The sequence below is a fragment of the Empidonax traillii genome, unplaced genomic scaffold (assembly GCF_003031625.1).
Source record: "Empidonax traillii isolate 1590-97213 ecotype Southwest subspecies unplaced genomic scaffold, ASM303162v1 scaffold1146:size291564, whole genome shotgun sequence".
NCBI classification, from domain to species: Eukaryota; Metazoa; Chordata; class Aves; order Passeriformes; family Tyrannidae; genus Empidonax; species Empidonax traillii.
Genome location: NW_020956339.1, coordinates 273,172 through 285,389, shown reverse-complemented (window position 1 = coordinate 285,389; position 12,218 = coordinate 273,172). Strand labels below are relative to the sequence as shown.

General features: G+C 37.3%; 1 protein-coding gene across 1 annotated transcript in view; it reads right to left on the bottom strand.

The window, feature by feature from the left end:
* Window positions 1-1,962: 1,962 nt before the first annotated feature.
* TMTC2 (transmembrane and tetratricopeptide repeat containing 2) overlaps window positions 1,963-12,218 on the bottom strand; it is a 145,778-nt gene continuing 135,522 nt past the window's right edge. Inside the window, exon 3 of the mRNA XM_027905354.1 lies at window positions 1,963-2,882. Coding sequence (XP_027761155.1) covers window positions 2,031-2,882 — 852 coding nt within the window. The 3' untranslated portion in view covers window positions 1,963-2,030. The remainder of the gene's footprint in view (window positions 2,883-12,218) is intronic.

The following is a 12,218-nucleotide window of genomic DNA, read 5'->3' as shown; positions in this document are numbered from 1 at the left end:
CTCCTAATGCTTTGGCAGGATTGGCAGTCAGTCTAGTCCAGTCAGACTTGCCTGATTGTATGAGAAACGGAAAATAAAATTAGCATAGTCAAAGCCAGGGATAATCTTAGAAGTATTCACAATAATGAATAGAGTTTGGTGACAGGTCTCTTTAGCTGGGAGTGTCTTATACCCAGCTTTGTTACAATGTGTGTGGGCTAGTAAATATTCAGCAGAAGATTAATAAAGTATTTTAAGGAGATTTAAAGTCAGCTCAGTCATGTCTATATCATCACACTGACATGGTGTCTTTGCTTTTGCATATCTTATAAGACACTTAATGTCAGTTTATATGGCAAGAAATCAGATGATCATATATACACAAGTCTGTGCATACTGAGATTTGTATGATGAAAATAGCTCATTTTGTCTCCTGGGAGCATAATAGCCAGTAGTCTAATTTCCAGACAATGCTGCAGTCAATACCACTATTGGACAAAAACTCACTGCTTTTTTTTTTTTTTTTTAATCATAAAATTTGGCTCTATGCAAGAAGACAACTATTAATATCTGGGGATCTCCACCAAGAGAAAAAATGGAACACACATTAACTAATTAGTTGCATACACACTATTTTCTTTCCAAGGAATGCCAGTGTTTTAATACAAGCTTTATATTGTCACTAAACTGGTAAGTCTCAGAGCCTTCTATAACTGCTCTGGTCTGTTGTCTTGCTTTTCATATGCTTCATTTCTTTCTCTCCTCTGCTAGTTTTGGAAAAAAAAGTAAAATAAAGGGGATGTGCTTGTTCACAATTAACAAAAGTCACTGATTGCAGCAACAAATTTAATAATTTTCCTAGGGTGAGAAAGGATACGAAGAAGTGTTACAAAATCAGATTGACAAACTCCTGTAAGGCATATTATCTGCCAAATCTGATCTTTTCATTCCCTATTAGCTCACAGTAAACACCTGCATTTTCCTCTTACCCTTACATTTTTTAAACTATGGCGTATATAACTGTCTAATAAAGAAGCACAACTGTATAAGCAGATGACTTTGAGTCATACAATGGGTTCTGAGCAGAGGACTGAAAAAACCCAATTGTTGAAGCACTGTCAAATTTTTCTTTCACAGACAGGCAAAGCAGTCAACTGATCCCTTTTCACTTCTGACAATTTGTGAATAAGGAAGGCTTAGTCAATATCTACATTGCACTCACAGGTGGTATTTTGACCATTCTCATATAAACTTGCTCGTGTGCCAAGAGCAGTACAGCCAGGCAGCATGGAGTTCAGGTTCCCAGCTGGATCTGCCGTATATGCTGAAACCACAGAGCCACAGCTAAACATTGTTACTGATCCCTAAACTAGCAGGTTTACTGCCTGTTTGGATGTGTTTACATCAGCTGCGGTCACATTTCATTACCACGGAGATACAACCTTTGAGAGACGTGGTTGGGTAATGTTACGAATAGCTGACATTTATACATTAACAGGAAGGCTCAAGTATTTGACAATAACTCTTTACAGTACTTGTATGCAGGGGGAACTACAGTCATTTCCTAGGCTGAATTATATGACCTCATTTCCTCATTTTTATTATGTAGTATTGACATTATTTGCATCAGATGAAATAAAGAAACAGCACTTCCCTGATGCTGTCCTTTACTGTTTCTTGTATTTTCTAGTTAAAGAAAACAGAACACTTGGTGAACATATGAAAAATCTTCATTAGCATGATAGACACCACATTCCAAATGGAAAACTACCAGGGTGGGTTCTGTAAAACTCATAATGCAGCTTTAATTTCAAAATACAGAACTAATATAAGTGAAAAAGAAAGTATCCTCTTACCTTAGGGTCTCATTTTCTCCATGTTAATGACAAACTTGTAACACCTAATCAAAAGACATTCCTGCTTTTCTTAATTTTTTACTAATGCACATACTACCGCAATTTGAAAGGACATTTCTTAAAGTATACTCTTTAGATATAGCTGATAAAATCAGACAATTCAAATGCAGAGACAGATTGGAATAAGTAAAGCATTCACCATAAAGAGCAAAAATTACCTTTAGCAGGGTTTACTTTTATCCCTGACCTATACAGCATCTCCTCATTCTGCCAGTCCCCATTCCTGACAACAGTCTTGAGTCCATAGAAAATAATTAATGCAGCAGTGGAACAAAAAACCAAGTTCTTCAAAAAGCGCTTTTGGGCTTTGACATAAAGGGCCCTGACACCTACTGTAACCAGCAGGCAGAAGCCCATACTAGGAACATACAGCACACGCTCTGCTATTACAAAGCCAACATAGAAAAATAGGTTTGTGGCAGGAACAAAGGGCACTATTAACAAAGAGAGAGACAGAATGACAATGTTCTCAGTTGAAGGAAGCTGCAGTTTCTTAATTTCATGCTTTTTTATGCCATTCTCTTCTTTTGATACAAAGCTTGACTTCACCTCCAGTGTCTTGTACTCCATTTCTGAGTGGCAGCTATGCCCATTAGCATTTTGCTTGCCGTTCATTACAGTTCTCCCATTGCATTCTCTCTCATTGCTGGAGCCCTTCAGGCTAAAGTAGGCAAGGAGGAGGAGCCCAGCATAGAAGGCCACAGTGTGTAGATTCCTCCAGTCACTGACTGCTTTTAGAAGAGGCACAGCATCCATAGACCAGTCAAAGCTGAGGGTATCTGGGCACAGCAACAGCCAGAGGTTCTTGGTTGGCAAGTAAAAGAAGGTCAGCGTACGTGTGAGAAAACTGTCTGAGTCAGCTGCTGGATTGTCAGAGTTGGAAAAACTTGGGGGCTTGTTGCCCATCCAGTATAAGCGAACTCCCAGCAGTGCAGTGCCCCAGGAGGTCAATAAACCAATGCTGAAGAACAGGCTCAAATTCTTTCTCTGAAAAAAGAAAAAAAATAGCATAAATCAACACAGCATACTTAGTTGTGTAAATTATACACAAAATGAATCAAGAAATTATCTGATACAACTTTTTTCAGTAATAGAAACAAGTACAATAGATCTTACTCTCTGACATTTGGATCACGAAATGCTGGGGTATGCTGTTGACCACAGACTAAAAGAACTGGCTCTTTCATTTAAACTGTATCAGCCTTAAGCTGAGTCAAACCTTCAGACATCTGAGGGCTGTCAGTCCTTGCTTAAGATTTAATTGTGCAACCTTTTGAAAACTCTTTATTTTAGAGGAATTTATTAAATCTTACAATAGTTCCTATATAACCTCCAAAATCCTTTCTTTGTTCCTGGCTGTGACTAAAACACCAGATTGCCTTAACTAGCTTTAAAGTTCCATTTCCATTTTCCCTAATGAAAGTCTCTCCTAAGGCATTTCACCAGAGAACTGATTAAAGTTTCCAAGAAGGTAAGAGAGGAAAACAGATGAGGACTCCATATTTAGGTCTCCTACCTCCTGCCTATTGACTACAGTGATCGTTTGGAGCCTTCAGATCTACCTACTACTGAAAGTCGCACTTTATTTCGAATAAAACACAGAAAATTTAACTTCAACATGAGGAAGTTATTGAGGGTGGCAGAGCATTGGAAGAAGCTGCCCAGAAAGGTCATGGAGTCTCCCCCCTCTAGAGACATTCAAAACCCACCTAGACATGTTCCTTTACAACCTGTTGTAGGGGACCCTGCCTCGGCAGGGGGGTTGAACTTGATGATCTGTCCTGTCCAACCCTAACATTTCTGTGATCTCATAGCCAAACAATACATTGTGTGTTTTTCTTCAAGTGCACTATATTAAATAAGTGCTTTAAAACTTTTCACATTTTCATACACATCTAAATAATATTATGTGAATCATGCAGATGAGAGCACCTATCCATGTCATCATGCTAGCAACTTGAAGAACATCCACTTATTTATGGAATAACTCCACATTTTCCAGCAGGATATGCTTCTTGGGTAAGTTCTGCTCTCAATTACACAGGTGCCTTAAATGAAAGCTGGTTTACATTACTCTCTCTTTGCAAAAGAATCTCTAGAAGCTAAAATATGTGCATTTTTATATTTCAATTTCTCAGACGCCTTTTGTAAGAAAAAAGAACCTATTTACCAAATAGTTCTAGATACAATGTAAGTGCTTTGATCATCTTTCCCCCATTATTAGAAGGAACTATTTGTCAATCATTTTTCATTTTACTAGAACTGGTTTTTCCATCTCATACTACACATTCCTGGCATTGTTATTCAATATCTACTTAGTTATTCAGACGCAGAACCTCACATTGGAATGTTTTATCTTATTTCCTCAAAACAGCTCCCTTTTCTCCTTTGTGGGTGGGCTCAACCCTAAATATCACAAAATACAGATGATTGTGCTGTTTCATTTTCAGTCAATTATTAATAGTTTACTACCATTAGTTTACTAATGTCCTATTAACAAGATGCTAAGTCTAGTCATGATCATTTATAAATTATCATGAAGAAATTTATTCCTTTTCAAATTCTAGAGAGTTTCTCCTTGTGAAGTTTAAAATATTAAATGGCAGATTAATTTGTTTCATTTTGATGCAATATGGAAGAATCTAATGGAGTAGGGAGCAAACAAATTTATTATGAGAACATTTAGGCACTTGTATCAGACACATCTAAAAAACACTGGTACTTATTATACATGAAATAAAGCCTGGGTCCACAGATTTTATTTGCCATATTAATTCCAGTTTGATGTATTAGCTTTTGTATATCTCTCTACCTTGAAAAATCCATGGTTTTGGTAATATATCAATCAAAACCCTCATCTACATTCCCTGGAAAGCTTATTAGAACTTTAATTTGTAATCTGGATAATACTTTGCAACTCATTGCACATACGTTTTCATCCATGTCTGCCAAAACTGCTTAAATGCTTTTAATGTTATAAAGCTGTGTAAACTGGTTATCACTGAAACTCCCAACTAAGTTTATATTTGGAATAAAAAGATTATTCAGATTTCATGGATTTGCATATACGCCCTTAGTAAAACCTTATGTCCCTGGTTCAACTTGTCCTTTCATTCCTGTCATATTTTGCTACATGAAATTTTTTCTGCCCAGCCTTCTGGCTCAATTATTTTCAAACTTATCTCCTTCAAACATGCATATAGACAACTCTCAAATGTTAAATGTGACTTTTTTCCTTTTATAAATTCTTATGGAGTCTCTTAGACAGAAGAGGCTGCTTGGACAGAAAGAAGCTCGGAAGTGAAAGATGATTTTTCTTCGTTTGAATTAGAAATTCAGAGCAAGTCTTTGCTGGAAGGCTACATACCACTCAAAAAATTAAGATAGCCCAAATACTAAGGAAATAAAATCTGATTAACAGATGAGAAGTGAGCTTTCATGGTCTGATTAGACTGTTTTCTTATTTTGTTAATACTTACTTATCAACTGGAAGAAAATCTCACTTTCCTTAAGTCCTAACCACTGCAATTTTCAATTAAATGCTGAGAAAGATCACATTACAAAGTTCTCTGACAAAACCATGCTAGGGCAGATATGCCATTCCTCATGGATAATAGTGAAACCTTCTAAAAACTTTCAGGTCTTCCTATAGGTCATAAAATAGTAACAATTAAAAGTTTGCCTCTCATATCTATACCTAGAAATGCTAACAATCTGCACCTTTGAGCTAATCCATCCTTGTTGCTGGAGTAACTATTTGCAGCCTCCCTTTTAAACTTATATTTAAGATCTCTGAGGTCTGTATCCTCACATCCATGTTGGTTCTACAAAGACTACAAATTATCCATATACAGTATTGTGTTTCATACTTTAACTAAACTCTTTTACTATTTTTAAGCATTTTACATGATTGTTGAATGAAATATTGAAGCATTCACTCCTGGAGCTTAGAGATATCTGAGTAGGTGGTTTTCCACACCAACATTTATCATGCTGTGAAGCACTAGTTAACTGGGGAAGGATTCTTTAGCTTAGTTACAGGAATCAAGCGCAAATATCCTGTTGTTACCTCAGCCACAAATGGTTTGCATCCTTCCCCAGAAACTATTTCAGACATGGATCTTTTCAAAAGTCAGTAGCTTTACAACTTTTTTTAATTAACTACATGTTAACTTCAGTTAGCAATAACCAGTGTAACACTGACATGCCATTGTGAATTTTCAGATTTCAGAGGAGACTCAGTCTAGAACCAAGATTAAAACAGTCCCTAACACTTAAAACTTATGTCACAACAATTTAAAGGATGACTTTTTTTCTTTCTTTTTTTTGTTATTTTTATATCACACAGCACTGGCCTAGAAGGAAAAAAAAGACTCATTTCCCTTTTTTCCTCTCTCAATATTCATGACTTTTGCACAGCTTTTAGCCCTCTGTGCTGATATAGTCAGAGATAATGAGAAAGGTTTAGCATACATTTTGGCTTTACTTTTTTCCAGGCTTTGGAAGAAAATCATTGAAGCAATTTGAAAATAAAAATCATTCCAGCAATTTATTAAAATTAAATAATATAGACAGTTCCCCAGTAGACTTTTGCCTGCAAAGAAAGTGCTTTCAAAATGAACTCTGCTCAGACCAGCACTTTCACTAGTAACTCTTCTCTGAGCCTCCTGACAGCCTGTGCTCCTCTGACCTGACTGTGTACATTTAGTGCAGTCCAGCAGCAGAAGAGATCCTCTGTAATGCTTGGCAGAAAGGATTTGGATTACTATGCTCATGAGTCCTAATCCAGCCCATCTGCCATATGTTTTGACACCCCCATAAATCCTCTAACCTTTCTTAAGTAGTCATTTTCATCTGGGGAAAAAACGAGCACTGATTTAGATCAGATTTAACATCTCTCCTGCCTGCTAACAGGCAAGTACCACCACTACAATTTTAGTCTTTGTGACTGTAGAAACCTTTTTCATTACCCTATCAAAATTCATCTGCATGACCCACCCACATTGCACATTTCCCCTGCATTAAATCCTAATTCCTCACTTCATTATACGGCTCTTCAATAAGGCTCTGGAGCAGATTTCCTCACTGGGCAGCCCCTGCCAAAGCTCAGTCATCACCTAAGTGGTATCCAAAGCATTTTCAAAGGACACTGTTCTTTTAACCTCACTTTGTCCACTTCACAAAGCAGCATTAATACAGCAAATGGTTAAGACAGTCCAGATATCAAAATCATCACAAACAAAATGTTATTTTAAGAACTCAGGAGATGCAGAAATGAAAGTAGATAAATCACCAGGCGCTACTCACAGGAGTTTCTTTTCCAGCTTAGGCCTCCTTAAAAACATACTGGCTTGAAAACTGGGACTTCCTATAGTAGTAAAATGTTGCCAGATCACAAGACTGACAGTATCTTGTTTCCATAGTAGGTAGAGGCTCCTGGATCACAGCTCAACCAAGTTTGAGCAGAACTAGAACATACCCCCACCAAGAATGAAGCTATTTGCCACAACCCCTGCAGGGCCACAGTACTGAAATAGAAGTGGCCTTTAACTCTGCCTGAACACTAGCCTAATTTTCTCCTGCTCACATGACCCACTAAATGAGGTTCACTCATTTACACTGATGACACAACAGCTGACCTGAAGGTCTGTTTGTCTATAGCTTGTCCAATAGTGGGACCAACTGTAAATATTTAATGACATTTACTTCTAGTGTTATGACCCCACACAATTTTTCCTCAGCAAGGAAGTCAGTGCATTCATAAAACAGATGAAGATTATGTGTACATATTTTTATTGTAATTAGCCCATAGCACAAGCTTAACAGGACCTTAACAGGTCACAGCCTCCTTCGGGCATCCACCTGCTCTGGCATGTCTCTCCTCTACAGGCTGCAGGTGGATCTCTACACCTCCATTGACCTCCATGGGCTGCAGGGACACAGCTGTCTCACCATGGTCAGCACCACGGGCTGCAGGGGAACCTCAGCTCTGGCACCTGGAACATCCCCTTCATCTCCTTCTGCACCGATCTTGGTGTCTGCAGAGCTGTTCACATATTCTCACTCTGCTGTTCTCTGTGCAATAACTTTTTTCCTTCTTAAATAAGTTATCACAGAGGTGTTACCACCGTTCCTAATTGGCTCAACCTTGGCCAGGGGCGGGTCCGTCCTGGATAGGCTGGCACTGGCTCTACCAGAAGCTTCTGGCATCTTCTCACAGAAGCCAAAACTTGTCCACACAAACCTAACACAGTAGTACAAGAGCAGAAGGACTACAGTAGCTTGATAAATCTGTTTGCATGATCAGTGTGAGGAAAAGGCTTTCTTTAAGTCCACACTGTCAAATGCTGTGTGATAATGGTGATGCTATGGTTATCTTCCCAGATACAGCAGCAAGAACTTTACACAGATTAGAAACCCATTGGGACCAAAACACATTCCTGAACTGCCAGACTGCTCAGGAATGTTCTCCAGTACTGTTACCCCTGCACAGGTAGATAGGTGGTCCAACAGTCATACTTGCATTTCATTTAACAAGTATTGTTTTATTTGAGAGGTTTTGCAGTGAAGGAAGGGTGCTGCACTTTCCACAGTAGACACACTGAGAGCTCACTGAACATGTAAGTATGTTGTAAGGCAGAACTGGAATTCAAAATTATTTTGAAATAATGGAGAATGTTCTGAAAAATAAATCCATATAAAAGACAGGAGCAACAATGGCTGCTTAAAGCTATGCAAGTATGGGAAGTGGAACAAGGAGTTGGCTCATCTTTAGAGAAGCATCAGGGATTATCACAGATCACAAGCAACTCTTTAAACCACTGCTAGAAAGGTAAACACTGTACTGAGAACACAGATGAAAGCACACCCTCCAAGATACATGAAGTAATCCTTCCACTCTTCTCAATACTAATAAATCCTAAAAGGGCCTGGTTCCAACACAGATCTTTTAGAAATAAAAGAAGGAACTGGACAGAGCCACATGACAGAGTAGTTTATATAAGCTCAAAAGGAACCAAAAGAAGATTCCAGCTGTGTAAAATGGAACCAGTTTGACTCTGCCACACAGACTACAAGGCAGCAGGACAATCCCATAGATGATTGGCACAGCTGAGGTGGGCAGCACAGCTCAGCTCTACACTTGAGCAAACTGATCAGTAGGCCTGCAAAGCCCCAAGGAGAAAGGAAGGTTTGTCCCAATCTCACTAGGAAAGCAAGGGCTGTGCCTGCTGTATAGCTGTCCTGTCCTCTCCAGTTACAAAAAACCATGAAAATGAGTACCCCCAGCAGAGGCTTAACATATCATTTCTATCTCCTACACCATATTAAGTAAATCTGATCTGACTGCTTTGGAACTATTCCTCCTGTATAAAGTGTTAGCAATTTACTAAAGCCCTGCTTTTTTGAATGGATGGATATGCAGTTTTTCTTCTTAACGAAGTTTGTTCTGGTCTTCTATGCAATGTACAGCCATGCTTAAGAAAAAAAGAGAAAAGTATAAAATGACTCTTAAGAGTACAGACTGCAATCCTACCTACCTACCTCCCACCAAAAATTATGGCACGTTTCACGTTTCTTACAGTAATAAGAGAGCAATAAAGGAAAATTAAAGCCTATGAGCTGGCTTAATATGCAGTGTGAGAAAAACACACACTATAAGAATATAAACAGACACATACTTTTTAACTGACTAATGCAAATAGAAATGGATTTTATGAGCAAAAATGTCACTTAATGCCAATTTAAGCCTCTGGCAATGACTATGCAACTTTATCAACCCCGTAGAAGGAAGTTGTCAATTTCTGTACGTGAGATAAATAGCAAGTTGGCTCTATGTTTGACAGAACAACCTCTGTAGGTCTAATAGAAATCTATCAGCTGGATGCCCATCGAGCTACAAGTCAGTTGCTACAGTGGGTAACAGGATTCTGGATGTGAATTATGGATAACAAGCAGCATCTTACATGTTGGACTTTTGGGTTTTCTCTTTGCCAGCTGAAAAAATGGAGGTGTTTTGTTTGTTTTATTTATACTTATATGGCAAAAAAAGAAGCAGCACAGTTATCTTGAAACTATACTTAAAGAAAATATACTACAAATTTGAACATTTATTTCTAATTCTTCTAGTAAAGGTTAAAAACTTCTAACATTTCTAAGAGAAACACAAATAGTATTGAAAGTCCACATGAAACACAGAACCTGCTTATCAACTCATAAGGCACTTTATACTATCAAGAAAGATTCATTTAAGATCATACAAGTAGTCATTTTGTTCAAAAAATATTTAAAACTGATTTTTGTGCAGATATTTTATTTTCAGATCTAGCAGTTCAGCAAGACAAGGAAAAGTTAAGTAACTCAGAACCTATCTGTGTGACAAACTGAATATACGTCATGTTGTAATTAAAAAATTATTTAAAAGATCCCACCTCCCTCATCTCCCTTCTACATCCACAAAACATATTTATTTATGAGTAGGTGCAATAGGATGGCCAAAAGACACTCACAAATAGCATAACTATTATGCTTGAAGTCAGTACCCTTTAGAAGCAGGAATACATTTTACAGTGTCAGCCACTTACTGATGATTTCTTTCAGATGCAGTGCTTATTATAAATAGCAGCCTAAAGGACATCTCCTGTGGTCTGGATGCAACCTCTATTTAATTACTAAAAATAATTCTATGCTACACTAGCATCACATTTTCAGGCAACAGGAACCACAAAGAACTGGAGAGGCTAAAAGCAACACAGCAACGGCTAACAGTCTCAATGCCTTCAGAAAAGTGACTTACAGTGAGAATTTCATACCTTCAAGATTTAAAGTCTGACCAACAGCAGATGAAAGATAATTCACAAAGAATGCTAACGAATAGTAGGTCCCCACCACCGATGAAAAGCTTGGTTTCCAAGTGTATTGACAGGAACTCCTTTCCAACTCCTAGTCAAAACAAAGTCTGAAGCACATCTACATGCTCTTTTCTCACCTTACCTAGGCTTGCCTCCCATGTAGCTAACCAGGTAGCTATGAAGCACTGGCAATAAAATTCTGGAGATATGTTTGAAAGTTTGAAAAATAACTCACAGGAGTAAGAAAAAACAAACAAACAAAATCAAAATACAAACAAACAAAAAAACCAAACAAAAATCACACTTCATAAAAGAAATTACGTGAACAACCTTTGTCAGACCTGACCAGTAAGTAGTGCGATCTTGAGAAATAAGACTGGGAAAATTACCATTTTAATAACAGTTTCATTTGTTCCTTTTTTTCATTAGATCCCTAGCCTTTTAATAGAATTGGTTATGGTCAAAGACTAATTTGAAGAAGAGAAAGCCTGCTGTGTCCTATGTTAATTACTGGGGAAGTTTTTTTTATTCATTCCCTATTGAATACACTAAATAGAAATGGGAATGAATACCTATTAGAAAATTAATAGAGAGAACAAATTAAACTTTTTGCAGAAAACAGCTCTGGCTAACTACTTGAGTAATCACTACCCAATGATGGCAAAGAGTGTTGCAAAGACATCACAGGAGTAGGAATGAGCAAATATAAGAATATTTAGATAATAATAAAAATTTTAAACACTTCAACAAAAAACTTTCTCGAAAGCATGTTTGACAAAAATAACAGAATACACTGAATAGGATGTCCTCTGCTTTGTTTCCCTACACATGAAATATGTACAAAACAATAAAAAATATCGGTGTTATTTTTTTACTACCCTTAGTCTAGATACCTTTGTAGTAGTTATTTAAAAGAATATTTAAGCACCACCTTTTAAAAATACAAACTGCATTACCAGGGTCTGAATTAGAGACAGAGTTCAAGGTAAAGCAATTGCTGACCTCAGTAATGCCAAATCAAATCCTTAATAATTCAAATAAAGAGAGATTAAAAATAGTGAAGCAGAATATGGACGACAAAGCTTACTTCATGGCATGGAATGCCATTACTCTCCATTACACTAATGTGAAGAAATGAGGTAGTTAGCAATCTCCTGTGAATCCACACCAAGATACTTCTCAACCCAACTATTAGGGGTAAAGTACTTAAAAGAGGTCAGTTACTGGTACTGTAAGGGGTATGCTGAAACCCATTAACCGGTAACATTAAACTTACTTGAAAGCTTGCACAGTTATCTTGTTTAGCTTGAAATAAAATCTTTAATATTTCCTGTGAAGTAAAGATCTGTGGTCAAATCAGATTAACAATCCATCTTCTCTGGAAAATTATATGCTCTTTTAGAAGAACTGAAGAAATTTATTTTTTGTTAAATACATTCAGTACCATTATCAAAACGTTTGTTTTAAATAAGTT